The 17,873-nt window shown below is 42.4% G+C and overlaps 1 protein-coding gene across 1 annotated transcript in view; it reads right to left on the bottom strand.

Annotated features, from left to right (window-relative positions):
- The window catches only part of MEGF8 (multiple EGF like domains 8), a 223,616-nt gene that overhangs the window by 76,870 nt on the left and 128,873 nt on the right, over nt 1-17,873 (bottom strand). Inside the window, 3 exon segments of the mRNA XM_030213349.1 lie at nt 2,020-2,191; nt 2,278-2,482; nt 2,644-2,762. Coding sequence (XP_030069209.1) covers nt 2,020-2,191; nt 2,278-2,482; nt 2,644-2,762 — 496 coding nt within the window.

Genomic DNA, 17,873 nt, shown 5'->3' on the forward strand with positions numbered 1-17,873 from the left:
TCTGATACCCATGAGCAGTTCCAGTCAGACTCCTCTTCCTCTTGAGAATCAGGAGTCTGCACTGGCTCTCGATCTAATGGAACGACGCCCATGATCTGAGGGGCATCGAGGTGCAGCCCTTCTCTCAGAATGCAGGAAAACTTCCTCCCCAATGTCAGAGGGGGTACTCCCTGCTCAGGCCTTGGCTCTGACATCCTGCGAGGTACCGGTTTCGATATTCTAGGCACCGGCATCGGTTGAGCCTCAGAAGAGGACCTGGGGCTGTTCTGCTGAGGGTACAAGCACCAACAATGTCAAAGCAGAAGCTCCCTGCAGCAACTGCGCCAGCTCCTCTCAGAGCATGCTCCAGAACCACTCATCAAGGGCAGGCATCGTCAAAGACATAGGAGCCGCGGCGGAGGCACTGGTGCTGAACTGATGATGGGGACCTGGCCGCTCCATGACTAGTGCACTGGTACCTCTTCCAAGGAGGGGGTGCGTTCCTCTCAATGCCAGAGCTTCTCGGGTATTGGAGAGTACGATGCCCTGGCACTGTGTGTCAAGGAAGACCGATGCTCATGCTTCCCCCGATGCATACAGCTTCGATCCCCCAGTGCCGATAAGGACGCTGCCGAATCTGGGCGTCGCCCCAGTGTCGGGTCCAATGTTGACCAGTCCCGGGGCCTGCTAACAGCGCCCGGGGACAAGGTAGACGGAGACCCAGTTGATGCTGGTGGACTCCCAGTGGTTATCGGTGTAGGAGCAGACATGGAAGTCGATGCCGCCAGTGCTGAAGACAGTGGTCTGGCCTTCGAAACAGTCAAAAAGCCTCTCCTGTTGAGCCACATCGTACTTTCTGTGTCCTGGCCTGCATATGAAGAAAGAAAATCACAGAGTGGTCATGATTTAGCTCAAGGCACCTAATGCATAAGTTATGCGGGTCTGTGAGTGAAATAACACTGCGACATTTAGCGCACCGCTTGAAGCCACTGGGAGCCTTCTGGGACATCAAAAAAATAATTTTGGCTAAATTAAACTCCTCAATCTTGAACAATTAAAAAAAGGGGAGCATTTGAATTGAGGTCGGAGCTGCAGTATAAGTGTGCAGCCATTCATGAAAAATAAAGGAAACAAAAAAAAAAAAGCCAAAAGACTGGAGAAAATTTGGGGAAAATAAAACAGGAGAAATAAATAAAAAAAAGATGACGACCCATAAGAGAATGCACTCACGATAGCAAAAAATGTTTTGAAAAGCACAGCGTGAGGAGAAGACTACGCAAACACATCCTCTCAGCTCCCTGGAAAAAAAAGAGACTGAGGGACCCATGCTTGACCATTGGAGGAAGGCACCAGTGCAGGCGCAGTTGGACGTTGCTACAACTTCCTTTAGTGCTAGCGATTCAGCGTCTGCACCAGAGCACCATCGGATGATGTCAATCTGCTTGTCCTCAGAGAAAGTCAACTAATATTTTCTCTGTACAGGTCTAAGTTCCAGAGTCCATAACTAGAAAAGGCTATTAACAATGGAGAGGCAACTCAAAGAAGGGCCAAAAAATCAGTGTCTGCACTGAATGCAATACACAGAGAAACTGAACATATTAAAGACATAATTAATCTCTAGAAGAAAAATGGGAAAACAGATATAGTACAAACACTCAAACATCTAGCAGAATTCAATAAGGTACCAGAAGGATGACTGTTCCAGAGAATGAAAAGCTCAAGATCCAGTTATATGAAACTGAAAGGAGGCTCAGAAAGAACATCAGAAAATACTTTCTCCACCAAACACGTGTTGGACATCAGCAACAGATTTCCAGTGGCGCTTAGAGGAGCCCAGAGTGGCAGAATTCAAACTTGCATGAGACAGACACAAATGACTTTAGTGGCAGAGGGAAGAAGATCAGAGGACTCCTAAGATCTGTGACAGAACAGGAGGAAGGCACATATGGGCGGAGTGGATGGACGAGCAGTCCTTTTCTGCTGATATACTTCATGTTTCCCCAGTCTTTTCTCCACAGCACAGTTGAGGACACCTCTTACCTGTGGGTGGTGTGCCCGTTTGGTGCCCAACCTTCCAGGTCTCTGTCTCTATATTGTATTCAAGCAACTTGTTATTAAACCCATTGTCAGGGGAGTATCCACCAATGAGAAGCAAGGAGGAGCCACGGCGCTGTGTCAGAGTGTGGCCCGCTACAGCGGGGAGAAGGGGAGCCTGTGGGAAGAAAAAAAGGATTGCTTTTAAGTTGCACGGTTTACTTTTTAATGAGGAGAAAGCATAATATTAAAGAAGGGAATCACCCGTTCCTGTCTCCACTCCAGCGCCGTCAGGTTCAGGACCCAGAAGTCGCTCAGCACCCCACTGCTCGTCTGCCCTCCCAGCAAAAACATGGCATTTCGTGAAGGATTGTAGGCAACAGCATGGAAATATCGAGGGCTGGGCCCAGGACTCCCATCTTCAGTGCCAGCCAATATCTCCATCCAGCGGCGCTCTGCAATAGTGTATCTGACAAGAAATAGGAGTGAGAGGGACAGGAAAATGCAATCTAAGCTATACATGAATTTCTGCAGCACCCTCACTTATCCTACATATCCTACAATCCCCTGCAGCATTCTCATTTATAATATGCATTCCAGAATCTGCTGCACATTTACAAGTTCTTTTACCTGTAGACGCTTCCTAAAATTCCCTCTCGCAGTGACATTCCTCCAAACATCCAGAGTGTGAGATCGGGCCCCTCAACCATAGTGTGGCCCAGCCGATGCAAAAAACGGCTAGCTGTGTCCTGGAGAAGATGACAATGCATCAGAGTAAAGCTTTTCAAGCAGGAAGTTGTTGTGTGCTCTTCTTTATCCTCCTGTCCTGCCTTTGCCCCTATTTCTTGAATTTTGACTTTACATTTAATTATTCCCCTTTTCCAAATCAGAGCTCAAGGCAAGTTTTAAAATCAGGCACAAAAGCTAGTTCCCTGCCCAAGTAGGCTCACAAAGCAAATTATAGCTGAGGCAATGTTGGGTGAAGTAACCTCCCAAGGTCACATGAATGGGAGAAATGAAAAATAAAGCTCTAGGCTATTCCCCACCTCTTATATTGCCTTTTCCTTCCTACTCCCTTTTACTGACTTCATCCTCTTGCCTCATCTTCTCCTCCTCTGTTTGCACATACTAAGGCTGGGGTGGGCAACCATGGTCCTTGAGTCCCACAACCCAGTCGGGTTTTCAAGATTTCCACAATGAATATGCATGAGATTGATTTGCATGTACTGCTTCCACTGTACACAAATAGATCTTGTGCATTTTTACTACGGAAATTTTGAAAACCCAACTCAGTTGTGGCCCTCGATGACCATAGTTGCCCACCCCTGCTCTAAGGAATCTGCTGGTTTTCTAACTGCTGGGAAAGTGTATTAATATATTTGGTTTTCTATTATAGGGGACAGCCCTTGACACAGCTTGGTGCAGAGCGAAACATGCATGTCGGGCAGTTGAACCCCTTGGTCTGATTACAAAAGAAAAGATAAGTAATTTAATTGATAAAAATAAAAGAGTTTGAATTTTTAAAATTAAGAAAATCGGCTGAACCGATGAAGAAGTGGGCGCTAGTTACATTTTTGGCAATGAGCGCCGCTGAGGTTACCCTTGATAAATATGAAAACATGAAAATTGCTAATATATGTTTTTGAAAAAACTTCTTATATGTTTGAGAGCTACACAACTCTAAAAATAGTGTGAAGATTTTTGCTCCAATTGAATTAATTACTAGACCCAATTTTGATTGAGATATCTGTTAGAATTTATAGGGACTGGTGCAGTTTTCTAAAACTAGCCACGATTTGGTTTTTACACTGAATACCATGACAAGTGAATTTGAGGGTTACACTGAAGAACAAAGTCAGAAATTACTGCAGTGCCCAATGCTGTTTGAAGATGAGGATGGGTCTGATTCCCTGGGCTCTTGGACGGAGCTTGAAAATTTAAAGAAGAGATTAGCGAGAGCGGAACTACATGCGAATACGCTAGTGCAATACTTAAAAAGATCATGGATTCCTCGTGGATTGCGAATTATAAAAGAACCAAAAATATTTGTAAACGATAGGATCTTTATGGATAAATGGTCAGCCATATTAAATAAGTGCAGTCGAGATCTTATGGCATTAATTGTTGAGACTACAATGCAGGTGGAGGCTGACCTTAAAACACAAATCACTACGGTGGAAGAGACACTTAAAACTAGTCAAGTACCGGAAGAATATGACAAGCGTATGGGAGATTTGAAGAAATCAGTACAAACTATGAAAGATTCGATAAGACAAATGAAGATTAAGAAGTTGAAGAGGGATGAGCGAGATTACCAATCGGGTAGAATATATACCTGGCATAAGAGAGAATACACCACCAATACCCGAAAACGAGTAGCCTTTGAGGGATCGACAGAGGAGAGTGAGGAATTAAGCACAGGAAGTGATCAAGAACAAAATGAAAAGACGGGGGAAAGAGGTGGTTCGGAGTATGTGAGAATGAGAGCGAAGGTGGCTCAACAGAAACAGCAGCAGGGTTACAAAGATCAGAACCCACGGGAGAATCCCCGGACTCGGGGATATCGGAAACAATAGTAAATATTTCTAAGTACGTCCTCTCACAGGATGAAATAAACCTGTTAAATTTGGGATTGGGTTTTGTCCCTACAACTGATTGTGATCCATTTCGCCTTCGTGTAGCTCTTCAAAAATTTTTCCGAAAACTACAATGTAAAGTATATTTTTTGAATCATGTTAATACCATTGATATGTCGATAGTAAAGCCACCCTCCACATGGTATTCACCTGGTCCTATCAACCCACTGATATCCACTTTTAAGGATTTGGTTTTGAGAGATCTTGAAGTATTAGAACAAAATAGAAATGAGGTCAAAGGAAAAAGAAATTTATCATCTGGACAATGGACTGCGTTGCAACAGCTTCAAAATGAACCCTCCATTGTCGTTTTGAGAGCAGACAAGGGGGGAGCTACTGTGATTTGGGACATTCATCAATATCGTGAAGAAGCAATGAAACAATTGAATGACACTGTAGCTTACAGAGTGCTTGCTAAAGACCCGATGGAAGGATTGCAGACATATATTAAAGATCTGGTAACAGAAGCAGTAAAAATAAACATGCTTACAGCTAAAGAAGGAAATTTTCTTATAGAAAAAAATCCTCAGACACCTAAAATATATTTCTTACCAAAGATTCATAAGCGGATGAAAGATCCGCCGGGACGTCCAATTGTCTCCACTAGGTCATCTGTCTTAGAACCTCTGTCTCAGTTTGTGGACCTTTTTTTGAAAAATCATGTACAAGACATGCCATCTTATATAAAAGATTCTTCTCATTTTTTAAGGGAGATGGAAAATATTGGGAATGTGACGGAAGATACCTGGTTAGTTACGCTTGATATAGTGTCTTTGTACACACGGATCCCCCAGTCAGGGGCTCTAGAAATAATAAAACAAATTGTTGAGGCAAGAAATGGACCCCAGCGGATTACATCCAATTTTATTGTCCAATTGGCAGAATTGGTTATTCTGAAGAATTATTTTTGGTTTGATAACAAATTTTATTTACAAATCCAGAGTGTAGCTATGGGGGCTACCCTAGCTCCGTCTGTGGCAACACTCTATATTGCTCGTTTAGAAGCTATGCTGATTTATCCATCTGAACGTTTCAAACCAGTACGAATGTGAAAACGTTTTCTAGATGATATCTTTTTTCTTTGGACTGATTCTGAACAATCTCTCTATGAATTTACTGCTTGGTTAAACACACTAGATTCAAATATTTCATTTACTATGACTGCCAATAGGACATCGATTGAATTTCTGGACTTGTGGATATATAAAAATGAAACTGGACTATCTACTACCTTATATCGTAAGCCTTCAAGCCGTAATACACTTCTACAGTTCAACAGCTGTCATCCATACCATCTAAAATATAACCTCCCGGTTAGTCAATTTTTGAGAGTGAGAAGGGTGTGCTCCACTCTTCAGGAGTTTAAAAATCAATCGACAGATTTGAAACAACGATTTCAAGTGCGAGGATACCCTACATCATCGATTAGAAAAGCATATTTGCGGGCTCGTTATGCTCAACGGCCCTTATTATTAAAAGAAAATATGCCTGATGTTGAAACTCGAGAAGAAAAATTAACCTGTGTTCTTCCGTTTACTACAATGAGTCAGAAGTTGATACAGATTATTAAAACTCACTGGTATATTTTACAGTTATTTCCATGTTTTCCAGAACCCCCTCGAATTGCATATACTAGGGGAAAAACAGTGGGGGAGTGGTTGTCAAAGAAGAAATTTCTTTACTCTAGTAGGATAGAAGGAAGAGGTGAACAAGTAGAATGTGGTCATTGCCAGTGGTGCAGAACAGGAATGATGGGCCCCATTTGGTGTGCCCCTGGTAGAGACAGTATCATTCGATTGAGAGAGAGAGTCACATGTGATTCGAGTAATGTGGTATACAGTATTATCTACCCCTGTGGACTGATTTATGTAGGGAGAAGTGCTAGACCGATAAAAGTTCGATTAACAGAACACAAATCCAGAATTACTACTCAGAATATGCAGGCACCTTTAGTAGCCCATTGGCTAGATAAAAATCATACAGTTGATGAGATATGCTGGAGAATCCTGGAGTATGTAGGCCCAGGGGAGGAGGGAGGCTCAGTTAAAAAGCTATTAAATTATCGTGAACAATTTTATATTTTTTCTTTAAATACGGTATCACCGGCCGGCTTAAATGCCGAGTTAGAATGGGCGTCACTAATTGGTTAGATCAGTGAGACCTCAGTTTTAGATGTCCAATAGAGCCCAGGGGAGGATCCATGATATCAGAGATAATTAAAATATTTAAGTAAGAGAGGAGAACGCCGGCGCCATCTTGAGAAGGGGTAAACCCGCTATAATAAAGTAGAGCTGACGCTGGGAGAGACTGTAGGTAAGAGTTTTTGATTTTTAGAATTTTAGAGCTACCTAGGTTTTGAAAACTTATGAAGGAAGGTTTTCTAACTGCTGGGAAAGTGTATTAATATATTGGGTTTTCTATTATGGGGGACAGCCCTTGACACAGCTTGGTGCAGAGCGAAACATGCATGTCGGGCAGTTGAACCCCTTGGTCTGATTACAAAAGAAAAGATAAGTAATTTAATTGATAAAAATAAAAGAGTTTGAATTTTAAAAATTAAGAAAATCGGCTGAACCGATGAAGAAGTGGGCGCTAGTTACATTTTTGGCAATGAGCGCTGCTGAGGTTGCCCTTGATAAATATGAAAACATGAAAATTGCTAATATATGTTTTTGAAAAAACTTCTTATATGTTTGAGAGCTACACAACTCTAAAAATAGTGTGAAGATTTTTGCTCCAATTGAATTAATTACTGGACCCAATTTTGATTGAGATATCTGTTAGAATTTATAGGGACTGGTGCACAGTTTTCTAAAACTAGCCACGATTTGGTTTCTAAGGAAATATAAGGCATTATTCACCAGTATGATAAAATCCAGTGACAGGCTCATCACTTATCTTTATGCTAATAAGACAGCAAATAAGAACACAAGAAAAGCCATGCTAAGTCAGACAAAAATTCATCAAGACCAGCATCTGATCTCCAACAGTGGCCAGTTCAGCTCATTGTACATAGTAGATGTTAATTTCCTATAGCTCATTTCCAGGGATATAAGCATCAGCTTTCCCATGTCTACTTTGCTAATAATTTTTTTATGGACTTTTCCTCTGGGAACTTGTCCAAACCTCTTTTGAACCATCATCTTATGTTAATCACTTTCACAACAAAGCACATTTCACAGCTCACTCAAGCACTATGTGAAAATTTGTTTTCAACCTGCTGGTTGTTAGTTTTATGAAGTACTTTCTTCTTTTAACATCGATTCCCTATTTAACCATTCCAGCCCATTAACAACTTTATAAACTTCTGTAATATCACCTCTCAGTTGACCTTTTTCCAAATTGAATAGCTCTAACCTGATTTAACCTTTCTTCATAAGGGAAGTGTCCCACCCCCTTTATTACTTTGTTGCCCTTCTCTGAACCTTTTACAGCTCTGCTATATCCATTCTGAGATGGGTCAATCAAAACTGCACACAATATTCAAGGTGCATCACACCATGGACCTATATACAGACATAATGATATTTCATTTTTGTCCTTCATTCCGTTTTGAATAATCCCTAACATCCTATTTGCTTTTTTTTTGGCAGTTACAACAAACTGAGCTGAAAATTTCAATGTATTATCTATAAAGACTCCAACATCTTTCTCTTGAGTGGTAACTCCTAACCAAGGGCAGCTCATGAGGTTGTGGTACCATGAACCAACTTTTGTTTTTGTGACCCCTATTCCTGGGTCAATCTTGCGGTATGAGCTGCACAGATGGCAGAATGGACACAAACTAGAAGGTACCTGTATTGATTGACTGATCATTTTATTTTTCCATTTGGATTGGTCCTGGTTTTCTCTTTATCACTTCCTCTTTCTGGTTTTCTCCTAAGAACTAATTTCCATTTCTGTTACCTCCTTCTTCCCTTCCTCCTCTACACTTGTCTCCAACACTGATCCTTTTGTTTCATTTTTCTCCATTTCCTTCATCTGCCTTTTCATCTACCTATACCTAATTTTTCTGTATTCAGTCTCACAGCCTGGGATAGCATGAGCCAACAACAGCAGAAAAGTAAAACAAAATTCTTTATTAATGTACTCAAACAGTATGTGCTGAAACAATTGGCTTCACAGGCGTGGTATCGTAACAGTGAAGTTAAAGCCTCCTACAAGTCAGCTAGAATCTTCACAAAGGAACTGGCTTCTGCCAGAAGCAACAATCACAGTGAGAACTAATTTACAGTATTTAAATCTTTTCCTACCTTAGCCACTTTTTTGATACTTTACACATAGGTTGTGAAAGTATACAGTGGAGAGTGTCTTCCTTGGGCCTCTCTGGCTTGTCTCTGCTCTGGGATTTATTTTCTCTGTCTGAATTGCGCCCTCTTTGCTAAGCTCTCTAGTGCTAGGCCTCTAGATGTGACCCTGTGAGGGAGTATGCTTTCAGAACCCAACACAAAATCCTTACCCTTACACACAAAGCTTATGGGGAATTCCCCCCCCCCCCCCTGCTGTCCTGATGATCCATTACACCCTACCTAGAGCCTTTTGTTCCGCTCTTGAACACCTTCTTTCTATCCCCTGGACTCCACTAGGCAAGGTGTTTTTTGTTTTTTTTTGTACAACCCCATTCCATTGGAATTCCCTTCCCTCTGTTCTCCACTCTGACCTTCTCATATAAAATTCAGAGCGGATCTGAAAACCCATCTTTTCTCCCAGGCTTTCCAAGGCTTCTCCAGAGTGCTGGAGAGCAAATGAATGACAGCAAACCTCCCACTCTTAGCCCCCCTGTCTTCCCTCCCAGCCCTGAGGCCCTCATTCCCTTTAACCACCCTGTCTAATAATGTAATTCTTTCTCTTATTTTATTTCACTTTTGTATTTGAAAACTGCTTTAATATATCAAGCACCAATACACTAAACTTAAAGGGGACCAGCAGTTTCCTATACACAATTACACAGCTCTATTTGTGTCCTCGCCCAGTCACTTACATAAGTACGTAAGTAATGCCACACTGGGAAAAGACCACAGCGGCCAATCCAGGCCAAGGGCACCTGGTAAGCTTCCCAAATGTACAAACATTCTATACATGTTATTCCTGGAATTGTGGATTTTAGGCCCTGATCCACAAAGGCAGCCTCAATAAAATTTAGCAAATCACTAATAGTCAGCGATGCACAAAGGGGATTGCATGCAAATGAGCTGCACGGATCCCCCTTTGTGCATCCTCGCTGTTTGCAAGTTCGAGCTGTCAAATCCATTTGACAGCACTGATGCACTGGACCGCCACTGTTACCCCGGTGGTCCTGTGGACCCTGACCCCCCCAAATCTTTTTTAAACTTTCGCTGGTGCTCCAGTGGAAACCGACCCCGACCCCCCCCCCCCCCCCCCGGAAACCTTTCCTGGTGGTCCAGTGGACCAAACCCCTTCCCCTCCCTCCTGCACCCGACCCACACCCCTGCCCCTCCCTGTACAACAAGGTGGAGGCAGGAGGGCAGGAACAGCCGCTCCCTCTTTCCTTGGGCCTATCTGGAACAAAATGGCGACACCCAGGCCCTGCCCAGTGCATTCTGGGATGCACTGGGCAGGGCTAAACACCATATAAGGAGTTTTTACTCTTATATGGTGTTTAGCCCTGCCCAGTGCATCCCAGAATGCACTGGCAGGGCCTGGGAACCGCCATTTTGTTCCGGGCAGGCCCAAGGTAGGAGGAAGGGGCCGATATTCCTGCCCTCCTGCCTGCACCTTGTTGTAAGGTACAGGGACGGGTGGGGGTGTGAGTCGGGTACAGGGAGGGAGGGAGGGAGGGGTGTGTGTGCCTTAACAGAGGAAGGGGTTTGGTCCATTGGACCACCATGGAAAATATTTTTAAAAATTCAGAGGGGCGCCAGGAGGCGAGAGGTAGGAAGCACAAGCAGGCAGCCTTTATAGCTTCCTGCTTGTGCTTCTCTCCTCTCCAACAGCTTCAGAGCAGCCAAAAAATTTGCTTGTTAAATTAGGGCTGGTCTGGAGCTGTGCATCCCGTGGAATACACATTTGATTATGAATAAGCTCATTAGAATACTAATGAGCTCGTTGTAATACATTTGCATGGGGTTCTCGATGGCTGCTAACACCACACGTTAGAACCACGGAAAATCCCTTTGTGCATTCCTAGCTACCTAAATGTTTGCTTTAGACTGGCTAGAACCAGTTTAAAACAAATGTTAATAGCAAGGTAAGCTTTGTGCATCTGGCCCTTAGTCTCTACTGATCTCCCTAATCTCAGTTTCTTATTCCCCAATATTCATTCACCTAATTCCTAAGTCACTACTCTTCCATCCTACCCAATCTCTTGAATCCTCATCATCACCTTTCTGTGATGATGAAGTGTATAGGAAAATGCTAGTCCGCCCTTCAGCACACTCCCTCACAGGTCCTTCTTAGGAGGCCTAACTACAGTCCTTAGCAGGGAGGGTATGATTTAGCCAAGGAAAATAAAATCCCAGAGCACAGACTAGTCAGGAAGGCCTAGAGTAAGAAGGAACAACTCTCCCAAGTATGCTTCCATGTGTTATGTATGAAGGATCAGAAGATCTCATTGATTTTTGTGGCTTAGCAAGAGCCAAGCCTTTTATTGTTTATTTGAACTCCAAGTTAATACACTTTCGCACACTGTGACCTTTCGTAGTCTGGTAGGAGCCAGTCCATTTATATGGTTGGAACTAAATTTTAAAAGATAATTTATGCTTATTTCTGAGTTTCCAGGCCAAGAGTTTTGCTTTACTTTTACACTGCAGCTAAGCTATGTCTGTGAAGGCTCAATGCCTTGCCCCACTCAAGTTATCACACTCTCCTTTATGTATCCTGTGTATTTCCTATTGTACTTATGTATTTTCCAGTTGTTTTTCTTCATTTGCAGATCAAATTAATTGGAGACATTTTAAAAAAACACTTTCACAAATTCTGTTGTTTCCTTCTCTTTTGGTATCAGTGGATTTCTATGTGTTCTTCTTGTGATTGTCTGTATTTTGAGAACACTATTCCCGTTACTCTCATTTTTATAATATCTTTGATCAGATCCCTGTCTATTTCTTCATTCTGAGTTAGAGGGTGGTAGACTACACCTATGAGGATAGAAGAACCTTCTTCTCTTTCAAAGTGATCCATAGCACCACCTCTTTTCCTCACCCCCTCCCTGCATTTCTACTAAAAATAGAACAAATTCTTTTTTATTGTGAATATTTTGTACTTTAACATAAACAAAACTTGAACATCATGCCATACTGCATTCCTGTTTCAGAAAGCATTTTCAATTTACTAGTTATCTGCTTAAATTCCATTTGATGACAGGAACTGGACTCAGTTGGTAGTGACATTTCCTTTGTATGTATCTGTTATGATTTTATGATCTTATTTGTTTTATATTGATTTTAATACAGTTGTTTTACTGTTTTCTGATTTATGGACTTTGTGATTGGATTATGTATCTGTGTTAAGCCACATTGCATTTAGGGAAACGCAGGTTATAAGTTTCTTAAATAAATAAATACATCAATATATGTAAAAAGATAAATCATTTCTTGTCATTCCTAACTGTAAAACCCAGAAATAGTAACTATCATTTACTATGTTTCAACATTATGGGGTCCTTTTATGAAGCTGCGGCAAAAGAGGGCCTGCGCTGAGGTCGGTGCGTGTTTTTGACATGCGCAAAGGCCCCCTTTTACCACAGCAGGTAAAAGGCAGGTCTTTATTTTTTTGAAGAAATGGCGGTGCGGCAAGTGAAGCACTTGCCATGCGCCCATTATAGGGGGGAGCACACCACCCATTGAGGTATCAGTGGGGGCTCCCACTCTAACCCAGCGATAATCAGGCAACACACGGCACTGCCCAATTACCAGTGGGTACACACCAGAACTACAAAAATAAAAAAAATTTTGTAGCGCCGGAAATGATGCGTGCTGGGGATGGGAACTACCACTGGGCTGCTGCGGTAGGCTGGAGGTACTTCCGTTTTAGCGAGTGGTAATCCCGCTTTAGGCTTACCGCCACTTTGTAAAATACAACCTATATGACTTGATGATGCTGGAAGACGATACTATTTGTGACATTCAAATCCCAAATCCCTCCTCCCATCTACCCTCTCTCTCTCTTTGTTCTTCTGGTCTCATTACGAAGACTTCTATTTCCTCTGAGAAAATCCTCTCCTCAGTATCAGTCACCTTGTCTATTTGGGACTCCTATATATGCCCAAAACAGAATCCAGATTTTCCAAAAGAGATCTGATTTTTTGCACAGTGGCCAAGTTTTCCATGGTACAGTAGCGCACTTATAGTACGTGGTAGTTGGGAGGCAAAGACCTTGGAACTGCACAATATCAGTGCGTGTATAAGCAAATCTGCTTTCAGAGTTGTCTCACAAATGTTGACAAAGAAGAATGCGCAGAACCAGGTTCTTCGGCTGCCTCCCACTTGCCTCCAGAGTTCTCTTAAAAAAAACTGCTAAAAAGCAGTCACTAGGCATCAAGGACTACTGTATTGTACCACATACAAACAAGTCCTGCTTACAAACCCAACATCATCCGACATCACCCGACGCAATAATGGTGTGCATACAAGCGGTGTTTCACTGTAAAAATTTCCCAGACTTTCCTCATCTAGTCACCTATGAAGGAGGAGTGTCATTTCTCAAAGGAGAAATTAGATCTTACCTGCTAATTTGCTTTCCTTTAGTCCCTCCGGACCGGACCAGGATTGGACTGATGGTTGTGCTCGCCTACCAGCAGGTGGAGACTGAGAAAAAACTCTGACTCTAGAGAGCCAATAGGAGCCCTGGCCATGTGACCTTAGCCTCAGTATTTGAATAACAAAGCAGGAAAGAAAGAAAGACCTTCTGTGCCGTATGGAATCCTAGCAGCCACAAAGCACTCGGCAATGCCAAGTATCAGAGCTCACCAGCAACTCTCACCAGAGAAGTGGTATGGCCCAATATGTATTACAGCTCACCAGCAACTCTCACTAGAGCAGTGGTATGGCTCACTTGTACTATAGCTCACCAGCAACTCTCACCAGAGAAGCGATATGGCTCACATGTAATATAGCTCACCAGCAACTCTCCCCAGAGAAGTGGTATGGCTCACGTATAATATAGCTCACCCGCAACTCTCACCAGAGAAGTGGTATGGCTCACTTGTCTTATAGCTCACCAGCAACTCTCACCCGAGAAGTGGTATGGCCCACTTAAGATTTTATATATATTCCATCAACTGAGCTTACCAGCAACTCTCACCAGAAAAATGGTAAATCATATTTAAGGTTTTATAGATATTCCAGCAACTGAGCTCAGCCACAACTCTCACCAGAGAAGTGGTATGGCTTATTTAAGGTTTTATAGATAGATTCCAGCAATTGAGCTCACCAGCAACCACCAGAGAAGTGGTATAGACCACGTAAAGTTCTGTATATATATAGTATTGTTCCACAAATCGTAAAGGAATGAATACACTTCCTACTGAATACACTTCCTACTTAATAAAAGAAGCTAAAGAGTAGAGAGAACATGGGAGGGGCCTGGTCCGGTCCGGAGGGACTAAAGGAAAGCAAATTAGCAGGTAAGATCTAATTTCTCCTTCCTTAGCATCCCTCCGGACCGGACCAGGATTGGACTGATGGGAAGTACCAAAGCAGTAATCTGAAGGGAGGGACCCTATGAAAACTGCAGAGAAATGTTCATGCTGCATAGGCCACCTGGCGACAACTAACATGTAGTGTGTCCCAATGAGCAAAATAAAATGAAACTAGGACTAAGTTGCCAACTTACCAATGTGCACCGAGAGCACCAAAAATCGCCATAGTAAGAATAGAGCCCGCTTCTGAAGTTGTGGAATATGTTGTAATACGCTGTGGAACTGCCCTCTCAGCGAGAAGAGAAATAGACATTCTCATTTCCTTGATCCTTCGCGATATAGCGGGTTAGAAACAATGAAAAACTTTTACGCCTACTGGCTAGAAGGACAAAACCAATAAGAAAAAACCGATTGGGAAAGGTGAAAACTTTAAACTACAGCAGACCGAAAAGAAGTTACCAACCGTAGAAGTATTCCACACATAGATCTACTTGCTGCAATGGCTACTGGGAAACACTGCTTGAAGAGGAAAACTTTACAGAAAAAGTTATGGCTACTAGAAAACAGAACTTTAAGAGTCTGTTCACCTAGTTCACCTAGCTGGTGGACGAAGCGGGAGGTACAGGTGCAGGACTCCTTTAAGAAACCGCTTTGACAGTGGATGCTGCATAAGCGTGCGGTTGTCAACAGTATCATGCATCACTGATAGAGCTGCCAAATGAACTCTAATGGATGAGTAAGACAGACAAGATTTCGCAAGATGCAGAAGATATTCCAAAACATGCAAAATGGATACGGTTTGTGGAATGAAGTGGCGAGAGGAGTACCACAGAGTGAACCGTTGCCACTTTGATTCATAGGACTTTAATGTAGATTTCTGTCTGGAAGCAATTAAAACTTGAAGTACTTCCTGCGAAAATATCAAAGATGTTGCAGACCCAGTAACCACGCCATAAGTTTGAGTGACTGGGGGTCCGGATGTAGAAGGGTGCCTTGGTTCTGCGTAAACACCTAGTGAGATGATGGAAGAAACGCATAAAGAAGGCTGAAAAACCCCTGCTGGACGTTGGCATCTGTCCCTGTCTCCGTCAAGACTGTTGCTGAACGGAAGAAGCAAGAAATGTTCGTGAGCCTGAAGGCAAAAAGAGATAGTCCTGAAGTGTCGCAGTGAGGAAGTAAGGCTGAAAAAATGAGAGTCCATTCACCTAAATGCAGGGTGACACAACTAAGAAAAAATGAGTACAAACTCAAGAGTATACTCTTAACTCCTCCTTGGCGGATGACATAACCCATTGCCATGGCAAGGACCAACATAGCTCTCTCCGTCTTGTTTGTCAGTAGGGAAAACAAAATTCACCCGAAGGTAAAACGAATTGCTGAGGTCCCCCAGAAAAAAATATATATATATATACAAACAAGCTTCTGCCAAAAAGTGTACTGCACGAAGCATCCCAATGACAGAACTAAGGTTCTTGAGATAACTAGATGACACTTAAATAGTGCGATTGATGACCCTGAGATTCGCAATAGGATGAAGGAAAATTCCTTCTTGGGCATTAGAAAGTAAAATTGCATTCTGCAGAATAGAGCGAGGAAATGGCCGAAGGCCCAAGGTCACCAAGAAAAATATAAACTGGGATGTTTGCAGAGGAGACAAAAGACTGTGCGCCAACCTGACTAAACAAAGAGAAAATCAGAGATATCTGATGAGAGATCAAATGAGAGATCAAATGAGAGGCCTGGCTACAATCACCACCCAACCTAGAGACTGTAAGAAATGCAACACCCGGTGCGTGACCTGAGAACTCTGCTGATAAGACTTTCTCCAATTAGGCAGTCGTCTAGGTAAGAATGAAATGACCCTAAGAGCGCAATGAACATCCTCTTAGATCTATAAAAGAACGGAAGAGAGAGTACTGCTGAAAATGACCGGTTAATGCATAAGCAAAAAACTAGCCATTCTCTGGATCCTGAGGAGAAGAGGAAGGGTGACCAAGGACACCAGTTAAATAGGGCTACAAACTCCAACCCTATCTCTATGGCGTTCCATAGTTGGGTAAGTTCTGAATATAGAAAGTTCTGAATATAGGAGTCCACCAGCTATGGTAGTACGCTCCGGACAGAAAAAAATTGTCCCAGTATGAACGTCTGATTCACCGGCCTGTAATTTCTTGGATCTCCCTAATCCACATACCACTAATCCACGTACCACGGTCATGCGTCCTCCCTCACTGAGATGTAGATTGTAAGCTCCTTTGAGCAGGGAACGTCCTTCTTTGTTAATTTGTACAGCGCTGCGTAACCCTAGTAGCGCTCTAGAAATGTTAAGTAGTAGTAGTAGTACCAGACTCACACCCAATAGATATGAATGTTGAGCTTGTTTCAGGTTAAAACACCGAACCTAGGCCCAGGGTCCCTGGTGTTCCTAGTGGTGAACAGCCATGGCAAATATTGTATGTGTTAGTTTGCAGAATTACTGCAAAGCCTTGCTTTTGGAGCAGAGATTTCTGTTCGATACTCTCGTGAGAGGTTGTTTTTTTTTTTTCTTTTCTTTAATGCTGTTCTGGCTGTAGAAAGGTGGACATTTGAGCTTCCCCAGAATGGCAAAACTTATGTACCTATGCCCATTAGATATGAATGCTGGACTTGATGGACTTTAGGCCTTACCCAGCATAACCATACTTATGTACCTATGGTATAAATACACAGGAAGTGAGTGAATCCCCTTCCAATTGAAAGAACACTCTGGAGTGAAGGCGCATAGAATGAAAATGAAAAAGGACAAACTTGGAAATTACCTGTAACGAAAAAAGTGAAGTTGTGCCACAGCCACTTGGTGAAGGCAGTGTAGACAAGACTGTATCTGAATTCAAGAAAACTTGATATAACATCAGGTCTCTAAGGAAGAGGAAGACATAGCAGATGGTATGTATAGGCATACTGGACCAAACCAGGATGTTTATAATCTGCCAATGCTGAACTGATAGAGTAGAGACAAACACGAGTAGATGGTTTGAGGACCGTCCACTATCTTTAAGTGAAAGGATGACTTTATTCTCTAAGTGACCATATGTCCTGTAAAAACCAGAAGAAAGCTAAAATGAAAAATGAGAGGCTTCAAGGCAGTTGGAAAAGAAGGGAAGACATGAATAAAGCATGCCTGCTAAGGCAGCTGAGTGACTGGGAGCTTGGTAGACAGGACTGTCCCTCAGAGAATATGAAAGAGCTGATATATCCCCATGGCATCTGAACAATATACTGTATGCCTCTAGAGAAGGCTTCTTAAAGTCGGAAAAAGAAAACACTGTATAACACTACAGCCATTGAGAGTGTCTGTTAAGTTCTTAAAACACTATATAACATCATACGCATGGAGTAAAATGCTTGAAAGGAACTAAGATATTATGGTCAGAATTGCAAAGTACCAATCAATTGACTCTTAGACAATGTAGTCCTATTCACCAGGGAATGAGAAAGACAGAAATTTACTCTATGCCTATAGAGAAAGTTTCTAAAGTTCTTAAAACACTGTATAATACTACAGCTATTGAGGAAAATGAATTATTTTCTTCTGTTTGTTTGTTTTTTGTTTTTTTTTTTATAACCCCTCAATCATAATAAAACAC

Source organism: Microcaecilia unicolor, chromosome 8, assembly GCF_901765095.1.
Source record: "Microcaecilia unicolor chromosome 8, aMicUni1.1, whole genome shotgun sequence".
Classification (NCBI taxonomy): Eukaryota; Metazoa; Chordata; class Amphibia; order Gymnophiona; family Siphonopidae; genus Microcaecilia; species Microcaecilia unicolor.